General features: G+C 40.4%; 1 protein-coding gene across 1 annotated transcript; it reads right to left on the bottom strand.

Moving 5' to 3' along the window:
- Nucleotides 1-9,057: 9,057 nt before the first annotated feature.
- On the bottom strand, nucleotides 9,058-11,237 carry LOC139374236 (ciliary microtubule inner protein 5). Its single transcript, XM_071115261.1, has 3 exons — nucleotides 10,918-11,237; nucleotides 9,743-9,782; nucleotides 9,058-9,603 (listed from the first exon to the last, which is right to left on the bottom strand). The coding sequence occupies exons 1-3, from the start codon at nucleotides 11,151-11,153 to the stop codon at nucleotides 9,412-9,414; spliced, it is 468 nt and encodes a 155-aa protein (XP_070971362.1). The 5' UTR covers nucleotides 11,154-11,237; the 3' UTR covers nucleotides 9,058-9,411.
- Between the last annotated feature and the right edge of the window lie 11,034 nt (nucleotides 11,238-22,271).

Consider the following 22,271-nt stretch of genomic DNA (forward strand, 5'->3'; position numbering starts at 1 on the left):
TCTCATTGTGAGGTATGCTGTATTTTCTATAACCACATATGTCAACTTTCAAGTGATTTTACCAGCATATACAAGTACTGGCATATACAATCTTTTTAAATAGGGTTTGGTTTATTGATTCAGGTATTCAGGAAATAAATTGACAGTAGCAAAAGCTCAAAAATACGCACACAAAATCTGCATCTGAACTAATGTCTGATCCTGAAACACCTCCACGCACATGAACACTATCGGTTCACTCATTTGAACATTGTTCTGGAAAACGGCAGTACAGCACCCATTCCTTTTTCAGTATGATAATTGGGTTTCCACCTGTCCGTTTGTCACCAGCACTGTCCTGTTCTCAGACTCACATTTGGGTGAAATGTTGAAATAAGCCTCAATGTCCAGTAAAAACCTGAAAGACGAAGTGTAGGCTAAATGTCTAGTAAAAACCTGAAAGACGAAGTGGAGGCTAAATGTCCAGTAAAAACCTGAAAGACGAAGTGTAGGCTAAATGTCCAGTAAAAACCTGAAAGACGAAGTGCAGGCTAAATGTCCAGTAAAAACCTGAAAGATGAAGTGGAGGCTAAATGTCCAGTTTGACCGAGCAGAGGTAGAATCAACTGTATTTGTCAGGATTGTTTGTGACTAGCAGACTCAATCTTGCTTCTTTAGCACTTCTCTTCCCCCTCTCCTGTAGTACCAAACTGTAGACAACACCCATGAATTCAGCAGTATCCTAACAATAAATAATACCAGAACTGTGGACAGAACAGAGACATCAGAAATGCATGTGCAGCAATCCACACTATGTAATGACATGCAATAAAACAGACATTTTCATTCCATGATGTAAATCCAGTCAACTCCTGATAAATGCAATTGTTTGGGACTAAGCTAAATGCTATCCAAACTTGTGAAACGTACGTCTATGATAAGTTCAGATTTGGTCCAGTCCGGTCCATCTGTAGACGTTAACATCAAGGCCAGAGTGGACTGACCAAATTTCTACTATCATGGCTGTATGATGTCAATCGGCGCTCATTGGGTGAGGATGCTGGTTACAGTAAATGGAAATAGAGGGGGCTCATGGGTATGTGTCGGTAAGACCTGAGAGTGAGAGGTTGTCCAGACTGTTTTAATACTCTTGCTTTTACCACCAGACAACTGAAAGAGAAAGAAAACTTAGGCCTGTGAGCTGAACATAACTATGCCAGTGGAAGGGAGGACAGTAGCAGGTGACCCAACTGTGGTTTGTGAATACTATGATTTACCATAGCCAATTCAGATGCATTAATTCCATTACTGATTGTTTTGTAATTACGTTACTGATTTGGTAACGGAATTACGAGTTTTAATCACTTAATAATTCATAAACAAAATTGATATCAGTAAAATCACTACAACTAATTGGTAGACCTACCATTCCTTGGTACTTTTGTGAATTTTAATTATCCTTCCTCATTTTTTATTTATTTTTATTTCACCTTTATTTAACCAGGTAGGCTAGTTGAGAACAAGTTCTCATTTGCAACTGCGACCTGGCCAAGATAAAGCATAGCAGTGTGAACAGACAACACAGAGTTACACATGGAGTAAACAATTAACAAGTCAATAACACAGTAGAAAAAAAGGAGAGTCTATATACATTGTGTGCAAAAGGCATGAGGAGGTAGGCGAATAATTACAATTTTGCAGATTAACACTGGAGTGATAAATGATCAGATGGTCATGTACAGGTATAGATATTGGTGTGCAAAAGAGCATAAAATAAAATAAATAAAAACAGTATGGGGATGAGGTAGGTAAAAATGGGTGGGCTATTTACCGATAGACTATGTACAGCTGCAGCGATCGGTTAGCTGCTCAGATAGCAGATGTTTGAAGTTGGTGAGGGAGATAAAAGTCTCCAACTTCAGCGATTTTTGCAATTCGTTCCAGTCACAGGCAGCAGAGAACTGGAACGAAAGGCGGCCAAATGAGGTGTTGGCTTTAGGGATGATCAGTGAGACACCTGCTGGAGCGCGTGTTACGGGTGGGTGTTGCCATCGTGACCAGTGAACTAAGATAAGGCGGAGCTTTACCTAGCATGGGCTTGTAGATGACCTGGAGCCAGTGGGTCTGGCGACGAATATGTAGCGAGGGCCAGCCGACTAGAGCATACAGGTCGCAGTGGTGGGTGGTATAAGGTGCTTTAGTGACAAAACGGATGGCACTGTGATAAACTGCATCCAGTTTGCTGAGTAGAGTGTTGGAAGCAATTTTGTAGATGACATCGCCGAAGTCGAGGATCGGTAGGATAGTCAGTTTTACTAGGGTAAGTTTGGCGGCGTGAGTGAAGGAGGCTTTGTTGCGGAATAGAAAGCCGACTCTAGATTTGATTTTCGATTGGAGATGTTTGATATGAGTCTGGAAGGAGAGTTTGCAGTCTAGCCAGACACCTAGGTACTTATAGATGTCCACATATTCAAGGTTGGAACCATCCAGGGTGGTGATGCTAGTCAGGCGTGCGGGTGCAGGCAGCGAACGGTTGAAAAGCATGCATTTGGTTTTACTAGCGTTTAGAGCAGTTGGAGGCCACGGAAGGAGTGTTGTATGGCATTGAAGCTCGTTTGGAGGTTAGCACAGTGTCCAAGGACGGGCCGGAAGTATATAGAATGGTGTCGTCTGCGTAGAGGTGGATCAGGGAATCGCCCGCAGCAAGAGCAACATCATTGATATATACAGAGAAAAGAGTCGGCCCGAGAATTGAACCCTGTGGCACCCCCATAGAGACTGCCAGAGGACCGGACAGCATGCCCTCCGATTTGACACACTTAACTCTGTCTGCAAAGTAGTTGGTGAACCAGGCAAGGCAGTCATCAGAAAAAACCAAGGCTACTGAGTCTGCCGATAAGAATATGGTGATTGACAGAGTCGAAAGCCTTGGCAAGGTCGATGAAGACGGCTGCACAGTACTGTCTTTTATCGATGGTGGTTATGATATCGTTTAGTACCTTGAGCGTGGCTGAGGTGCACCCGTGACCGGCTCGGAAACCAGATTGCACAGCGGAGAAGATACGGTGGGATTCGAGATGGTCAGTGACCTGTTTGTTGACTTGGCTTTCGAAGACCTTAGATAGGCAGGGCAGGATGGATATAGGTCTGTAACAGTTTGGGTCCAGGGTGTCTCCCCCTCATGAGGGAGAGAAATTAGAATATATCTTAATGATATGTGTGTGGGTAACGGAACAAGTCAATATTTCATAAACTTACACAAGGTAAACAATTTATCCTAAACAAAATATACTGTCCTTGTTGATATTAGTTGGCAGGGTTCTTTACATCAATGTTATTGTGTTTGATGTATTTCTGATACTGATTCTGATTCTGATAAAACTTTTCTGGTAGATGTTTTCTAAGATCTATTTTCCATCTGTTGACCCAGAAATCAAAGACTTTGCTTATGCCAAATATTTCAGATGGAAAATGTATGCTTATTTTACTCACAAATATAGAATCGTAGCTTTGATTTGACACCCAATTTCTTATGCTCCTTGAATGTTTTACACATTCAAAAATATATCTGTTATGCAAATTAGTTGCTGTATGTGCCACTTGGGGGCTCCCGAGTTGCGCAGCTGTCTAAAGCACTGCATCTCAGTGCAAGAGGCATCACTACAGACCCTGTTTCGATTTCAGGCTGTATCACAACCGGACGTGATTGTGAGTCCCATAGGGCGGCGCACAATTGGCCCAGCTTCAGGGTTAGGGTTTGACTGTCATTGTAAATAATAATTTGTTCTTAACTGACTTGCCTAGTTAAATAAATGTTAAATGAAATACATATTCCCTGGGTTGTCCTTAATCTGATGCTGAACCAAATCTGATATATACTTGCCTTGGCCCTTGCAACAAGGATATTTCATTTCAGAGCAGCACTGCGACATTGTACATGTCATCATGATTGAATGGTTTGGTGTCATTCTTGTGTCAACTTCAGAGGAAGCTCTATTTACTTTCGTCTTACTTGAGGGCCGGCCTACAGATTGACGAGGGCGTTCTTTTCTAGCTAAACTGACCAAGACACACCAACAGCACATACAACCTCACATAATTCTGCCCCAAAACAATGACAACTTCTCTCAACCAGTGGCATTTTGGCTTTTTAGGTTAGCGCTGATGCCGCCCTGGGATAAGAAGTGCACACTGTGCCAAATCCAACGAAGCAAAATATGTATCTTGTCCATTCCCAGTGCTCCTCTCTAGGGTGCAGTTGGAGAGACGCAGCGCTCCACGAACATTCCGTATTTTCTGTAGCCTAGAGGCTGGAGGTAAAATGTCTGACAACGTGATGAGACAAAAATTACATTATGCAGGTTTCTCGGATCAAATAGCTTAACCTAAATGGCGCCCAATCAAATTTAAAAAATGCGCTGACATGTTAACAAAGAACATATCCTAAAAACAGTATAGGTCAAAGTAAGATGGACAATGTCGAATGGACAATCAAGCTACTCACAACCGCTGTCCAGGAGTTTCATCCCATGGGCTTAATTGTCACGATCAGTGGTTTCAAATTTGTATTCATACATTTTTTATGAACGGATCATAGCAAAACATAAAATAGTTCTGCATTTCCCGCTGTGTTAACACATTGCAAATATACTCAGGATAACTCCTGATAAAGTTGGGTAGATGATATTCAAATAGCTTAAATAGCTCAATTGATTAGTCACGGGAATTAGGACTAATAAAGCCAATGCAACAGCCTGTTTTACAAAAGGTGGGCCTACCACATGGATGGACATTCATAAAATGCCATTGATGACAACATAGTAGGCTACACCCCAGTAAGCGTGGACCGACGCCGACATCTTTTGGAGTCTTTTTTTGGTCCTGTCTGGATTGGCCGTTTTTGGTGTTTTATAAACAATAGGTCTACCACATAGATGGGCATTCCTCAAATTAAATTTAAGGCGACACTGTAGGCTATACCTCAGTAAGCATGGACCGACGCTGACGCCTTTAGGGTGTATTTTTCTTATCCTGTCCAATGATTTGGACCAAATCTGAACCAATCAAAGACGTCTATGTTTGGTTAAGATTTTGTCCACTCTGGACCAGCCCTGATTTGGCCCAAACATAGACGTCTATAAATGACATATTTTCACATTTCATTCAGAACAATTTTTTTTACTGATTTCAACCTCCGTATATACGTATTTTCACCTTTCATTCAGCACCTAAATGGAACCTTTCTTCAACGTCTGGAAAATATGTTTTTTAGACTATTTTCAACGACATTTTGCTTACTGGGACAATTTTATTTTCTAAAGCAGCAGGACGGTCAGGACCAGTACTGGCAGGAAGTGTATTGCGTGTCATGGGTTTTCTAAATACAATGTAACTAACTTATGCATGATATTGTGTCGGCTAAACTGTATCCGCAGGCGTTACAATTATCATCACATATAATGCATTTGATTTCTAGCTTACAATTAACACCGTGCGTGCAATACATCAATCAAAAAACAATTACACATTCATAGAACCTAACAGGGTAATGGGCAGATATTAGCAGTATACTTTCGGTATGCACTTTTCTGCAAACAAATTCAAACCTACTCCAGCAGAAGACTGTTGCTGGCCTAGCACCAGGACATTTATGTAGACACCGCATGCAATGCGTTTATGCATAATCTATTTGGCTCATCCTTGCATATAGCCCTGGGTTTCATAGTCTAAAATCAGCATTGGCCAGTCACTCCATGAATCTGACAGCATTACCCATAATGCTCATTGACTGAACATTCAACATTGCCATGGCAATTATGCATCACAATATAAATTATATTTCTATGTTTCATCATTAAGGCCCAAGACATAAAGTAGTCTGAAGGCTTGTGTATCAATCCTTCCACTGCTGACCCAGATGAGATGCTCATCACGTAAAGGACTGGCTTCGCCTAGAATCATGCATACCTTCCCTGTGAGTACTCAGACATCAGATTCTTTACTTACCTCATGAGGACCCCTGAGATTGCAATATCTGGAAACACTGTCTCATGTAGAATTGGTAATGTTCTTTCTCTGAAATGTATATAAAAAAATATATTGATTTGATTGTTTCATTAAGGACGGTGCATCACAAGCTGGAACTAGTGGGCAAAATTGGGAGAATGTTGCCCAAAACAATGGGCCAATATATACTTTTTTTATTTTTTATTATTTAACCTTTATTTAACTAGGCAAGTCAGTTAAGAACAAATTCTTATTTACAATGATGGCCTACCCCGGCCAAACCGGGACAACGCTGGGCCACTTCTGCGCCGCCCTATGGGGCTCCCAATCACGGCCGGATGTGATACAACCTGGATGGAGGTAAGCGTTGCATTTCTGACCGGTCATGATTGTATTACTTTATCTGAAAGTGAGAGAGAAAATCCTAGCTGTTGTTATTCTTTTACCAGGGTTAGACCATCCCCCATATGCCATTAACAATTACGGGAATCTCTATATGGCCAATGGAAATGGTGTCCCCTGTGAATGACCAACAATGGAGCAAGGTTTGACTTCAGCTTTACTGTTCAACATTCATGGTGTGCTGAATGTTTTATTGCTGAACAACCATAAGTATTTGTCCTCTAATCTGTTACACGTTCCTCCAACAGTAAGCAAGACATGCCAGCAGAGCTCACTGGAGCAGGAAGACATCCCGTCGTCCTCTCGGCACCTGACAAGGTAAGGCTTTCTAAATAACACTTGTAACATCTCCACAAAGGTGCATTCCTAATAAGATTGGTGTTAAGTGAGAAATAATCCTAAAGATGGTCAAATGGGCATGAAGCCTCTCTCTTCATCTCAGTCTGTTGAACCACTTGATTTCCTGTAGGGCAGAGATTCAGGTCCTGTTGAACAATGTAAAGCAGTCGATGAAACACCTGCAGGGTCAGCTGAATGACCTGCATGGAAAGTTTATTTAGTTGCAGACTGCTATCTCTCAGATAGTGTCAGATGAGTCTAAGATACTGTAGAATAACTCTATGTAATGATGTTATGGTGAGGATGATGATTGAAATGTTTGGGATGGATCGGTGTCAATTACAATATAGATTGCAAGTGGTAGATTTTTCTTGAATGACTGTATGTGCTCTATACTTCATCCCAGAAGCCAACATTGTTGCACAGAGGGAGGTAATCTCAACATTCATCAGAGGGAGGGGATCTTCCCAACAAGCAGCGTTTCTGAACAGAGGGAAGAGATCCTCACGAAAGCCGGTTTCCCTGTGAAGAATAGAGACAATCCTCCACAACCACCTCCCATCATCCCCATGTTGGGACGAAAGTGGGACTGGGATGGTGGAGTGTGTACTATTCCAAGAGAAGAGGTCATTTAAGCCTTATTTTATAAGAAATTAATTTGCCATTGCAAGAGTGTGATAATTAGTTGTGATAGATCAAATGCCTGCTACTCGTGTGAGTGTATGGCTGTTATATTTTCATGCGTTCTCTAGCTACATAAAATAGGTTTAGCTCTAAGAATCTTTGTGACTGCCGGCAGTCTGGTTGAGAGTATCAGAGTGAGACGCTCCTAACCTGTCAGCTAGTGATTGTTCTGTATGGTGACATGAGCAGAGTGGCCAGACTTCTCCTTCTTATTACAGATGTCCGGAGTAGACATGTTGCGCATCCTGCTATGATGTCCATCACCAAGCCAGAACACTCCGAGGCCAACCCTCGAAGCCAGACTGGCAGCCGGGCCAGTGGCTGAACCTGAGACCCCTGCGGCAAAGAACACACCAAACAATGGTGGCTGGCTCAGCTGGTTCTCTGTAGGGGAAAGAGGTTCATCTGAAGGAGGCTCATCTACCCGAGGACAATGACAAATCGGTAAAGAACCTGTTATTCAAATATAGACACTAGTGGATTAGTGTTTTTCTCTGTGGCTTGATTCACAGTGTTATTATTTTCATCCTCAGATTATCTGGGATCCAACCCTGCACAGATGGGTTGACAAAATTGAGCCCAATGCTGAGGTATACACTTACATTCAATTCAATTTAAAGCAGTGAATGATCATTGTGTTTCAACTGTGAGAATATTACTAATAATTGTAAAATAAGTTAACGTGTTTTACAGAACAAGCCAGTACCACCACCTCCCCCAATGGGAATGAATGGACATCTGGGGATCGCTGGCAGTCTCCCCAAAGGAGAGCAGGTGAATGTTAATTTAGACTACATTAGGTTTAACTCCAAGACTGTACCAGCCAATCATTGCTCTTTGTGGTGATCTCCTGCTAACATTTTCCCCACTAACTGCAAGTCTATGGGGCAATTATGGACCACCACAAAGCCTCCAAGCCTCCCTCACACTCTACCCTCATTGTGCCTATGGCGTTGCCATTTGAGTCTGCTCAAGATAGCTGGCAGAATCCTGCCCCTGGTATTCTATCCTATAGAGGTATGATTCTGAACAATCCTTCCAAAAATAATCAATTTCATTAACTATGCCTTTACTTTACAGTAACATACAGTAGCATATGGCTGAAGTAACAGTGATGTTAACATTTTGTATTTTTGTCCCACAGGCAATTTTCCCAGAGTGGAGTTCCTTATAAGGGGATTTTTCAGCATTTACAAAGAATAAGAAAAAGATTTAGCAAAGAAAAATATTATTTGGCAATTGCCAAATTAGTTCTTAGTTATTAAAAGACTCAAGCATTTCCCTCTCTCCGTCATTTCATCATGTTCACATAGCTTTGATATGTTCATCACTTACAAGCCCATTGATAATGAAATGAATCATCTGTGTAGCTTCAGTTATACCTTAATGCCAAATAAATAGGGAAAATAGAACCATCTAATTTCATTATTAATATTTCCTATGCATTCTTTTGTGCTTGAGGCACATAGCTGGATGATCTACACAACATATGGCAAGAGCCAATGACTCGCTATGATAAATTCTGAGGTCAACTTCAACTGGGTGAGTTCCCATGAGCTTGAAAGTATTCACTATGGAAATATTGTTTTTTTGTGTATCATTGAATAGGCTATGCTTCAGTTAGTTCACACAATAATATCCATAGTACAATATACAGTACTTCTTTATTGAGAAATATAACAGAAATTTAACAAAAATGGCATCATTTTCTGAGTTAAGTAGAGCCTCAACTAGATCTATTGGCAATGTGTAAACTCTTCACGGGTCAAACACATGAGCAGCTATCAGTTAAAATAGATTTCTTGAAAATGGTGCTCCTAATGTAAAGCAAGCCTCCAATGAATATGAGTAAAACCTCAATTCAAGGAACATATCAGCCATATCAGCCATCACTAGCTACATGAACACGAGCTACACCTTTTAAACAGAACTGATATGCTTTCTTTTGGAAAGCGGGATTGATTGTGGGCATTCTTGGGTGAGTCTTATTCCCTGCTGATGCTAGCAAGGCTGCATATCTGGACCCGGCTTGCACTTGCTATAGCTTCCAATTAACAGCTTATCCATTCTCATCAGCTCCCTGCCCAGTGGTGTGCACACACGACTCCCAAACATCTGGTTGGTGGTGTTGGGGATATGGTCAGAAAACACTGGCACATAGTTTGGTAAAGGGCTCTCTGCCCTGTGGTTACCCTGTGTGGACAAGTGGGCACAAAGTTTAGGGTCATACCAACTTAAGATCGGGGTCATGCAGCATTGATATCAACAAGAGATTGTGTTAAAATAAAACAGTTGACTATTTAATGAGATAACAAATTGGCTAATTATTTACCAGCTGATCATAGTTCTTGAGAAAACTCCAATTCTTCTGCCTGTGGATCAAAACACAATTATGATTGTAGGCCTATATGGTTGTCTATACCAGGGGAGAACGATTGCCCCCTTTCATTGATGTCACGGAAGCTCAAGGCCGACCGCGGTATGCATTGTTAGCAGAAAATATAGTGGATGGAAAAATGTAAATCTTCATGTAAATAAAATAACATAAAAATATATATTCAACTAGGCAAGTCAGTTAAGAACAAATTCTTATTTACAATGACTGCATACCGGAGAACTGTGGGTTAGCTGCTTTGTTCAGGTGTAGAACGACATATTTTTACCTTGTCAGCTCGGGGATTCGATCCAGCAACCTTTCAGTTACTTGCGCAACGCTCTAACCTCTGGGCTACTGTTGGCTAGCTTCCGACAATCATAGTACCAATAAATCATTCTAATATACCGGATGTATGTCCTTGAACCGATTATTTTAAAATCGCACCGAGAAGAAATTATAAGGATAATTTATATCGTTGCTAATGGTAGCCTAAAGTACCCAGGTCAGCCTTCAAATTGTGTTACTCAATGAGGAGGGGCAGCACTGAGATAGCCTGCAACATCACTTCCTGGAATAGGAACATACATGTTATGTGACCATGTTATGTCTCCCTGAGACACCATCTTAACCTACTTCAGTTGGGTTTCCACTAGATAGTACAGCCACAAAGTCAAAATGGTCCGAATTGTAAAAAAAACTTTTTTATTTTTTAGTCTTATTTTAAGGTTACGCATAATGTTAGCAGATTTGGCTTCAATGCGCTATTGAGTCTTCACATAGGAATGATTGGTATCACGTGATCTAGGGCTTTTTCCATTCATATACAGTCATTGGGATATACACTTAAAACGCAGTTGTGTCATTGGTCTACGGCCTACCTCCCTAATGAAAGGCCTACATTTATTTCATTAGGTACCAGATAGCATTGTCAGCATTTAATTGTACGTTTAATTCTTCAAGAATAAATGGAAAACATAGGCTGTATCATGAATTTGAATTAAATGCTAACAACAGTAAAGATTTCGGGTTCAGATTGGGCTACCTGTATGAAATGTGCACTAACGATAGACTGGTAAAAAACGATAAGGAGGGAAATAATTCATGTTGTGCATTCTAAAAGCAGCCATTACCATTCTTTCACTCCATTCCTCTCTGCGCGCACGAACTCGCGCCAGACTTGATCCTGTTTGACTGGGTCGCGAGAGTCGGGGTTCTCCCAAGGACTCTCTCCGCCGCGGGTGTTTCGAGTCCTGTCCGGCGGAAGTTTGTACACAGAGACGGAGGACTGTGATATCAAAGAGACGTTAGGTGGGTCTGGCAATCGGTAGCCTGCTGAAGTTGCGCGTTTGTTGCCTTTCGTATCCATTCTAACTTTGCAAAGACAAATTGTGTAAATTTAGAACTGAGTGCGGATGTGCCCCCAATCACTACTGCCTTGTAGACTACTTTTGTCTCTAGGCCAGGGCTCAGCTTTCTATTGTTTACTTCTCCGTCTCCCCGGGAGACAGTAGGGTAATTCAGCTCTATTTATTCATCTATTCAATAATTGGTTTCCACAGCTATACCATTACCGTCTATACGGGACAGAAGATAAGGCCTACCGATGCCTATTCAAAGCACATTTTCCGAGACAAAATCAAATATAATTTTTCTTTGCACGGGCAATAATCAATCCGTGCTGTCAATGCAACAATGTGTGCCTGTGTTGTGCTGGGACGATAGATCTGCAATACAAGATTGTTGCACTTATGTTTTTAGTTATTATCATGGAATTATATCAGCAGAATAGCCTATTGGAGATCTTGAGAATGTTAACAGGGGATTAAAAATATAAATTGCACTCAATAGGATGCCAGCCAGGATTATAGGCTAAGGAAATGGTTGACATGACATATTATTTTGTATAACTGAGTGTACAAAACATTAGGAACACCTTCCTAATATTGAGTTGCACCCCATTTTGTCCTCAGAACAGCCTCAATTTGTTGGAGCATGGACTCAACAAGGTGTCAAAAGCATTCCACAGGGATGCTGGCTCATGTTGGCTGGGTATCCTTTGGGTGGTAGACCATTCTTGATACACATTGGACACTGTTGAGTGCGAAAAACCCAGCAGCTTTGCAGTTCTTGACACACTCAAACCCAGGGCTGCCAACTTTTGTAGCAAGAAAGCTTGGAGTGAGATTTTAATTTCATTGCCCCCTGAAACAAACCCCAGGAACATTTTACTGTTTTAAAGCTAATTTCCTGCAATTCTACGTACAGTATTTTGGCATGGCCCCAGGCCTATGACCAGGGTGGACAATGCAAAAAATCACAGGTCAGATGTATCCGGGATGCTTTGGACATTAAATGAACACTCCAGATTTGACGACTTACTTTGAGATTTTGGGGGAATGAAATTTAAAGTATGCTAATATTTAAACACATTTATTAGGTGTTTTGACATTTAATTCAGACATTCAGAAATGAGATGGGGTTACAGGAAAATGGTAGAAATAGTGGGAAGGTTGGAAGCAGGGATTGATTCCTATTCTCAGGTAGAAAGTTGCTACCCACGTGCCTAGGAGTGTTACCACTACACCAAAATTCTGCAAAGGAGATACTACAATTAATAGTTGATGGCAGTGGGTAACCAAATTATATACTGCATTCTCCTTGTCCATAGACTGCTTTCAAAGTAAGGACACAAACATTTTGTAATTTGGGTAAACTATCTCTTTAAAATAGGTCTGGAAGAAAATCCTGATCTATGTTTCGCAAGTGCTGGGTGTTATAACAAGAAAATGTTCTGGTTATAACAGTTGAAGATCCCCCTACCATCTCTGCCTAGCATGTGCACAATACTAAAATGTCACATTATATTTGAGGCCTGGAGCATTTAATATCCCATACGTATTGTCACGCCCTGGCCTTAGTTATCTTTGTTTTCTTTATTATTTTGGTTAGGCCAGGGTGTGACATGGGTGATGTATGGTTTTTTGTCTCATCTAGGGTGTTTGTACTGTCTAGGGGTTTTTGTGGATTTATGGGGTTGTGTTCATTCTAGGTGTTTATATAAGTCTATGGTTGCCTAGATTGGTTCTCAATCAGAGGCAGGTGTTTATCGTTGTCTCTGATTGGGAACCATATTTAGGCAGCCATATTCTTTGGGTATTTTGTGGGTGATTGTTTCCTGTGTCAGTGTTTGTGCCACACGGGACTGTTTTGTTGCCAGTTCACTTTATTATTTTGTATCTGTGGTCATGTTTAGTTTTTCTTATTAAAAACCATGGACACCTACCACGTGGCGTATTGGTCCGATCCTTGTTACACCTCTTCAGAGGAAGAGGAGGAAATCTGCCATGACACGTATGTATGACTTAATCAAAACTGTCCATGAATGGCTACAAAAATACATTGCCTCGCGTAATTCATTTTCAAAGACAAAAGTAGGCATATCAGATTTAAAATGTGTTCACAGTGGTAAAATTGTGAAGAAGTGGAATAATAAAATAAGTGTGGGGAATAACAGTAGTGTTCTTGCTGACAAGCACAGCTTTGGGTTCACAAAGTTTGACAACATAGTTACAAATCAGGTCACCCTTCCAAACTTCCCTACTAAAACATACTGTTGGCCTATGTCTGCTGCCTTTTCGTTGTCACAGCCAAATGCCAAACGAGGAGACATTGTACATTAAAAAAAGCACTACCCTGCTGCTATTTTTTTCAGATTTATAAACTCAACAAAGAACATTCTCTCTCCGTTTAGCTCCACTCTAATCTTGAGGGGCGTTTCTTTAAAACACGCATCCAATACCCTTGACCCCTTACATAACTAGACCACTCACATGCTTCAATGTGCTGCGGTTCACAGTAGTTTTGCAGGACAGGACAATACAGTGAACTAATTAGAAAAATAAAAGTAGTTATTTTCAATGCGTGAGATATGAGGTGTGGCGAGTGAGAAGAGGGTCAAATGCGTGTTTCATGGCCAATGCGTGTATTTTGCTCCGTTCATCATTCCCTCGATCCGGACAAGTCTCCCAGTCCCTGCCGCTGAAAAACATCCCCATTCAGGTTTACTCCAGCTGTGACGCTTGGCATTCAGGCCAAAGAGTTCAATCTTGGTTTCATCAAACCAGAGAATCTTGTTCCTCATGTTCTGAGAGTCCTTCAGGTGCCTTTTGGCAAACTCTAAGCGAGCTGTCATGTGCCTTTTACTGAGGAATGGCTTCCGTCTGGCCACTCTACCATAAAGACCTGATTGGTGGAGTGTTGCAGAGATGGTAGTCCTTCTGGAAGGTTGTCCCCAGAGGAATTCTGGAGCTCTGTCAGAGTGACCATCAGGTTCTTGGTCACCTCCCTGACCAAGGCCCTTCTCCCCTGATTTCTCAGTTTGCCTGGGCGGCCAGCTCTAGGAAGAGTCTTATTCAATATAAGAATGGGTTCTTGGGGACCTTCAATGCTGCAGAAATGTTTTGGTACCCTTCCCCAGATCTGTGCCTCGACACAATCCTGTCTCTGAGTGCTGTGGACAATTCCTTTGACCTCATGGCTTGGTTTCTGCTCTTACATGCACTGTCAACTGTGGGACCTCATATAGACAGGTGTGTGCCTTTCCATATCATGTCCAATCAATTCAATTTAAGGTGTTTAGCTTAAAAATCTTCCAAAATACAATTTGTGAGAAAACACTGTTCTAAAATGAGGGGAGATCTAAAGACGCAACAACTACCATGGGTTGGTAATATGACTAGGATAATAGCTTTGGCTGCTAGACAATTAAATAAAGTTTATTTGAAAACCAATAGAACAGGAGTGCGCATATGAGGAAGTCTTTATAAAATAATTGCCTCCACCTTCCAGGTTTCAAACAATTAAGGAACGGGAAACATATCGCAATGCTAATGATAGGCCTAATTGTATTCTGGTAGATGGAAAGGCTTTCCCCAAAACATTCTCAGTTAAATGTTAACTAGCTACAAAGTAGCTGGCAGAATGATATCATGATTATTTACATACATCTAGTGGCCATTTGTTTCAAGTATGGGTAGCTGCACCCCAATATGGCGACTGGAGAATGGACGAGTGGGTGTGTGGAATGCGAATCAGCTAATTGGGCAGATTGGTTTCCACTCAAGACCGTTTTGCGTGGCTGATTGGGCTGCACGATGAGTTGATAACCAGGCGACCAGTGAACCGGTGTTGTATCGACGTCCCTGCCGACTTGAGCGTTCTTCTTACTGGTTATCACGCTCATGTCACCAGCAGTAGCTAACATGGCCATTTTTGTCTCTCACATGATTTTATTTAAAGTAGGATAGCAGCCTACACAATAAATAACTAATATTGATAACCATCTCACTTGATACATAGGGCCTACATGCAGTCTACTACTCAGTGGGGAGGGCATGAAAGGCAACAACACCAGGACACAGTTCCCTTTGCTCACGCTTGCCAAGCACTGCTGTCCTGCAAGGGCATGGGAAGTTGCTACCTAGTAGCAAATATCAGGGTGAAAGTCACAGTAAGCACATGCATACAACGCACAAAGCAAGAGTACACACATAATTAATACTTTTAATAAAAAATAAACAATCATCAGTTTTATAACGGAACATTTACAATTATGAAATACAACAGTGAAATACAACTCAGACTCATCGTCTGGCTTCAAAACAGAAGTCTAAACTCTCACGGCAAGGTAGTTGAGTGGTAAGAAACAGAATGAAAACAACACTGCTCAATCAAAACCGTCTAACCTTTAGCAGAGAGTTTTCGACACATACTCTACACTCCTTTCCACATGCCCACTACTTTCCTTTTGTCACACCCACTCCTTTCCTCATGCCCACTACTTTCCTTTTGTCACACCCACTCCTTTCCACATGCCCACTACTTTCCTTTTGTCACACCCACTCCTTTCCTCATGCCCACTACTTTCCTTTTGTCACACCCACTCCTTTCCTCATGCCCACTACTTTCCTTTTGTCACACCCACTCCTTTCCTCATGCCCACTACTTTCCTTTTGTCACACCCACTCCTTTCCTCATGCCCACTACTTTCCTTTCGACACACCCACTAGCCTATTCTCTGTTTGCCATATTGGGATGCAGCTTCCCCATTCATTTGCAAACTCCAGCTCATGTGCACTATAGAAACACTGCTAACCAAGCAACAGTGCTAGGTGCCTGCACAGTTCAATTAAAGGGTAACTACCCTCAAAAATAAACATTTCTTAGATTTTTCCCAGACCTTAAAAGTGGTCTCCTGATGTGGTTTAAGCAGTTTTGTGGACTTAGAACATCCAGATTTGTTCTTTTTCAATTTAGAAAAAAAGTGTGAGTTTGACAGGGAAAACCTGAACAACATCTAAATCAGAAACCTGTGAATGACTGTGAAAGACCAATATGGGATTAATCATTCTAGGTCATTCAGACTGTATGTCACTGTTTGCAATATAATTATTTTGGGGAGCAAAATTAGTGTATACCCCCTTCTCCAGGCACCACTATACTACTGGACAAGTTGTTGAGGTCCTGGGACAGTTTACAATACACTTCAAACCTGTGTGTGTGTGTGTAGCTATTCTTGTGGGGACCAGACAAGAACAGTAAATAAACAAAAATTTGACCAACTTGGGACATTTTGTTAATTCCCACAAGGTCAAATGCTATTTCTAGGGGATTTAGGGTTAAGGTTAGAATTAGTGTTAGGGTTAGAATTACGTTAAGGATTTGGTTAGGAGCTAGGGTTAGTTTTAGGGTTAGGAGCTGGGGTTAGGTTTATGGTTAAGGTTAGGTTTTTGGGTTAAGATTAGGGTTATGGTTAGGGTAAGAGTATGGGTTAGGGTTCATTTTAGGATTTGTAGTTAGGGAAAATAGGATTTTGAATGGGACTTGTGTGTCCCCACAAGGTTACCTGTATAAGACTGTGTGTGTGTGTGTGTGTGTGTGTGTGTGTGTGTGTGTGTGTGTAAAAATGGCCAGCTTCAGTCAGCTATTTAGTACTTACTTAAAGGCATCAGCATACGTAGGTTCGGTTTGCTTCTAATAGAACTCAGCTAGGCATGCTCGCACATTCCCTAAAGAGCTTCACTTGAAAAACAAGAGAAAATCAGCAATATTACTGTTTGTCCCTCTTGAGACACCATGGCAACAACATAGCCAGTATACACTTCCTGAAAATAGTCTGAATTAATCAAAGATAAATCAAAAAATCTGAAATAAACTTTGAAGTTTTTGCAGAGGTCTTAGTCACACAATTTTATATCTGACTACTATCTCAAGTGAAAAATGTGCATGAAATCTAGTCATCTCTCGTTGAATGACAACAAACACTCCGAGTAGGAGTAATACTGTTGACCAATCACTGATGAAGGGATGTAAACTTTGGCTACCAAAATCCGACTTGCCTCAACAAAAAATGTTGTGTGCACGAACAGCTGAAAACCCCCCCGCTGAATATCAAAACGAACAAAAACATCAAAATTTAATCATAAAATGTCTGCAAACTTTTTTAGACTGGGAAGCATACTCTGAGCTAGCTTTAGGCAGCTCAGCCTTCTATTGACAAGACCACAACGTTTCTTTAGTTCTTATTTGTCAAGATCACACTAGTCAGTATTATGTTAGCCTATCAGCAGTCAGTATTCCCTGGCAAAGACCCCAGCATGAGCACGGGGTTGTAACTAGATGGAGTACAGCTACGACCGGAAGTTACTTTTCGTAGCAGGTTAGGAGAGCAGTTTAGCTAACCCTAACCCTTTTCCTAACCTTAACCGAATTCTCCTAACCTGCCACGTTAATTGTCCTAACCTGCTGTGTAAGTTCTCCTAACCTGCTAAGAAAAAGTAACTTCCGGTCATAGCTGTATTCCAACTAGTCAGAAGACGAGCAGGTCAGATGTCAGAAACGTGCTTTCAGTCAGAAACATGCTTTCACCATTCTGATGAGTATTTCATGTTATCCCTCCAACAACTCTTCTTCCTGTGGTCACAATACATTTGCTGTTCTGATGTTTTATTGTGCGTGCATCTAAAAGTAAGTGCCGTAAGATGTTTATGGCTTGTTTTCTGAGATCGAGATTGCCTATTGTTGTTTGTAATTACCATTTATATTTAGCTTGTTAGCTAGCTCACACTCTTGCTAGTGTGAGCGCTAGCATTAGCATTTATCATTTAGAATGCATTGATACTGTATTTAGCATGCCAATCAGCGATTAGCCGTTTGTTAGCATTTATCTTTCGTGGTGCAAGAGTTTTTACTATTATCTGAGTACATTCGGTAAATCCGCAAAAATTCAATCACTTTTTGACAGCACCCCTTTTGATTTGAATGAAACCTTCCATATATACACTACCATTCAAAAGTTTGGGGTCACTTAGAAATGTCCTTGTTTTTTAAATAAAAGCGCTTTTTTGTCCATTAAAATAACATCAAATTGATCAGAAACAGTGTAGACATTGTTAATGTTGTAAATGACTATTGTAGCTGGAAACGGCAGATTTTTAAAGTAATATCTACATAGGCGTACAGAGGCCCATTATCAGCAACCATCACTCCTGTGTTCCAATGGCACGTTGTGTCAGCTAATCCAAGTTTATCATTTTAAAAGGCTAATTGAGCATTAGAAAACCCTTTTGCAATTATGTTAGCACAGCTTAAAACTGTTGTGCTGATAAGAGAAGCAATAAAACTGGCCTTCTTTAGACTAGTTGAGTATCTGGAGCATCAGCATTTGTGGGTTTGATTACAGGCTCAAAATGGCCAGAAACAAAGACCTTTCTTCTGAAACTCGTCAGTCTGTTCTTGTTCTGAGAAATGAAGACTATTCCATGCGAGAAATTGCCAAGAAACTGAAGATCTCGTACAACGCTGTGAACTCCCTTCACAGAACAGAGCAAACTGGCCCTAACCAGAATAGAAAGAGGAGTGGGAGGCTCCTGTGCACAACTAAGCAAGAGGACAAGTACATTAGAGTGTCTAGTTTGAGAAACAGACGCCACACAAGTCCTTACTGGCAGCTTCATTAAATAGTACCCACAAAACACCAGTCTCAACGTCAACTGTGAAGAGGCGACTCCGGGATGTTGGTCTTCTAGGCAGAGTTCCTCTGTCCAGTGTCTGTGTTCTTTTGCCCATCTTATTTTATTTTTATTGGCCCGTCTGAGATATGGCTTTTTCTTTGCAACTCTGCCTAGAAGGCCAGCATCACAGAGTCGCAACATCACTGTTGACGTTGGGCATTGGAACACAGGAGTGATGGTTGCTGATACTGGGCCGTTGTACACCTATGTAGATATTCCATTTAAAAAATCAGCCGTTTCCAGTGACAATAGTCATTTACAACATTAACAATCTCTACACTGTATTTCTCATCAATTTGATGTTATTTTAATAGACAAAAAAAATGCTTTTCTTTCAATAACAAGGACATTTCTAAGTGACCCCAAACTTTTGAACGGTAGTGTATCTTCTAGAGTTTAATTCGGGAGATGGTTACTCGTTAAACAACTTCTTCCGTGGTGCCCCAAATTCCTAATGAGTTAATTGTTACATGATTAATTTAATCGGGTAACAATTAAACATATTTAGTGGATTAAATAAGTAAGTCATCAGATGAATGAAAGTCAAGTCACAACACAGCGTCAACGTTTTTGATCACTGTGCTTGATGTTCCTTTATAAGATGGCATGGCGTCATATTGCTATGAACAGAATGATCCTATGTTTGTTGTACTGTGAGGACACGTGACTCTATTCATGACTATTTTATGCACACCAACATTTTAATCTGCTCCTCTGAATTTCCTTGTGAAAGCTGAACACTGTAAGATCATATTTTGTAACTCAGCTAACATGTTGGCAAAAGAACATGCCTTCCAATGATGCCCAACTGATCAGATTGCGATTTATAATGGGCCATTTTTAGAATGCAATAACAACATCAGTAATTGTGTAAAGGCAGGGATGCAGGGCTGTGTTCCAAAGAAAATTACAAGTCTGCTTGCTTCCTCAACTGCACAGCTAGGAGAGCTCAAAATAGCACCTTATAGTTGAAGACTTTTCTTTGTGCTATTAAAATCAGTGATGTAAAGTTCTTAATTAAGTAAAAATGCTGTATACTACTTAAGTAGTTTTTTGGGGTATCTATACATTACTTAACTATTTATATTTTTGACAACTTTTACTCCACTACATTCCTAAAGAAAATATGTACTTTGGGGAGGTGCGTGGCCACTTGGAGACAACAGTTGGAACTCTCATTCAAACCTTGGTAATTATTTTATCTTAAGTTCCATTAATTTTCTTAGCATTTTCAGATTTCGTTATCAACAAATGCGGCGAAAAGTACAGTAAAACCGTAAAATACACATAAAATCAACAGAGTAATATTTGGATCCAATCTTGTCAGATTATCAGTTTTGTCCTCACCTTTAGTATAATAATTATCCCATAATCTCCAAACTGTTCCCTTTTGATTGCTACCATGGTTATGTATATGCTTTCCATATTTTTCTGTAAGTAACATTTCAATTTTGCCCCATCCATATAGGCCAATTGGCACGAGTGTAAGGGGTTAATGGCCTGCATAATTACAACGTCTGTTTGTTTTGTGCTTTTAGGCTTTGTTATTATACTTACAACCCGCTGAGCACAGATTGCTTGAATCATCAACATTCTTTCAATGTAATTTGTTAACGTATTGTGATGTAGAATCGAAATGGAAAAAACATTAGATTTTTTTTTATTCATCAATGTAAACTGCATTTTTGAGGTTGAAATTTCAACCATAGGATTATGTCAGCGTGGTAACCAAATTTAAACATAGACAAATCTTGTATAACATGTTTAATTTGTACCTGTAAAATATCAGATCTTCAAAGCTATAAACACGATCAGAAGAAAAAAATAATATAGGCTGTGTCACGACTCCTACCGAAGGTGGCTCCCCTTCCTGTTCGGGTGGCGGTCGTCGTCACCGGCCTACTAGCTGCCACTGATCCCTTTTCTCCCTTTCTGTTCATTGGTTTCACCTGTTTTGTGTGTAGGCTGATTAGTCGGGCTATGTTAGCCAGTAGGCCCGCCTGCTCTTTGTACGGGATTGTTTTGTGTTGCTCGTGGGTTTTTCTCCGGACTGTTTGAGTCCCCGTGTTTGGGGCATTTATTTTGTGTGCGCCCTGTGTTTTGTGGGGTGGCTTATGTTCGCCTTGTGTGCAATAAATAGCACTACCCTGTACTCTCTGCTTCCTGCGCCTGACTTCGCACCCACTACGCCCAGAGCGTTACAGGCTGGCAGCACCTACTGGAGAATTGATCTACCTACAGCTACCCTTTGGTTTTAGCTTAGCTATGACATTTTCACTGACAATTACAAATGTGCTATCGTGAATTTTTTTGTTGAGAGAGCTCCAGTTAAAAACTAAATAGATACACTGTTGCTATCAAAGTCACTCCAAAGGTTAGGTTTTTGACTGAGCAAATAAACGTTCCCATACTTTATCACTCATATATCATCAATGGTGATATTTAGGCCTATATATAATTTGCAAAGTTATCAACAGCTATTGTTTCAATTCAACCCAGAATTCAACAAAACATATACAATACATAGGCCTAGGCTTTCAAGCTCTGGTTGATTTCAAATGTACTGATATTTAGTGATGTTTAATTGTGTTTGGTTTTCAATGCAACCAAATATCAACATTTGAAGGAGATGTATCTTCTGCTTGGATAGTTCCATCTGTGGCACTGACTTAGTCTGGCTTTAATTCCAGTTTGTCTACAAATTAATAATTGATATGTTTCATTCACCTCTACATCTCAAACAAAAATCTAAGTTAAAGAATAGGACTAAATAAAATCAAACTATAATGTGCATTTTAGGTTTGATGTGAATTTAAACCTATTTTTTTACTTTGAGGTGGAGACATGAATCCAACATATCAATTATTCCTTTGTAGGCACAGATGAAACTATCCAAGCAGAAGATACATTTAATTTTAAATGTTGATGTTTGGTTGCGTTGTCAACCAAATACAATTAAACATTACTTTTGTAATACAGTAAAATAGCCTACAGTTAAGGCAATCTTACAAACTAATGTAACATTCAACCTTAAAATGAGCAGCACATCCATGGCCACATTATGAGGCTATATATATATACATTTCGTATTATGTAATCATAAAGCGTGCATGTACATGATAGCCTACATAGGTCGTCGCAGGTCTGTGGAGATCTTCACAATTGCGCAAAATCTCGAACTACTTTGATCAGTTGAATTTTTTATGTAATCTCAACTGCAATCCAGATCATTTGGTTATGCTATTAGATGAAGCACAGTGATAACACATTCATCTGTTGTATAAATAAACAAAATATCTGACATTGTATTCCCTTTTAAATGGTTGAAATCGTGGTTGAAATCGCATTTTGAGTGGGTGAATATAGGTTGCAATCTCACTGATCAACGTCTCATCCAAATGCTACCCAATTTT

Source organism: Oncorhynchus clarkii, chromosome 19 (genome assembly GCF_045791955.1).
Source record: "Oncorhynchus clarkii lewisi isolate Uvic-CL-2024 chromosome 19, UVic_Ocla_1.0, whole genome shotgun sequence".
Classification (NCBI taxonomy): Eukaryota; Metazoa; Chordata; class Actinopteri; order Salmoniformes; family Salmonidae; genus Oncorhynchus; species Oncorhynchus clarkii.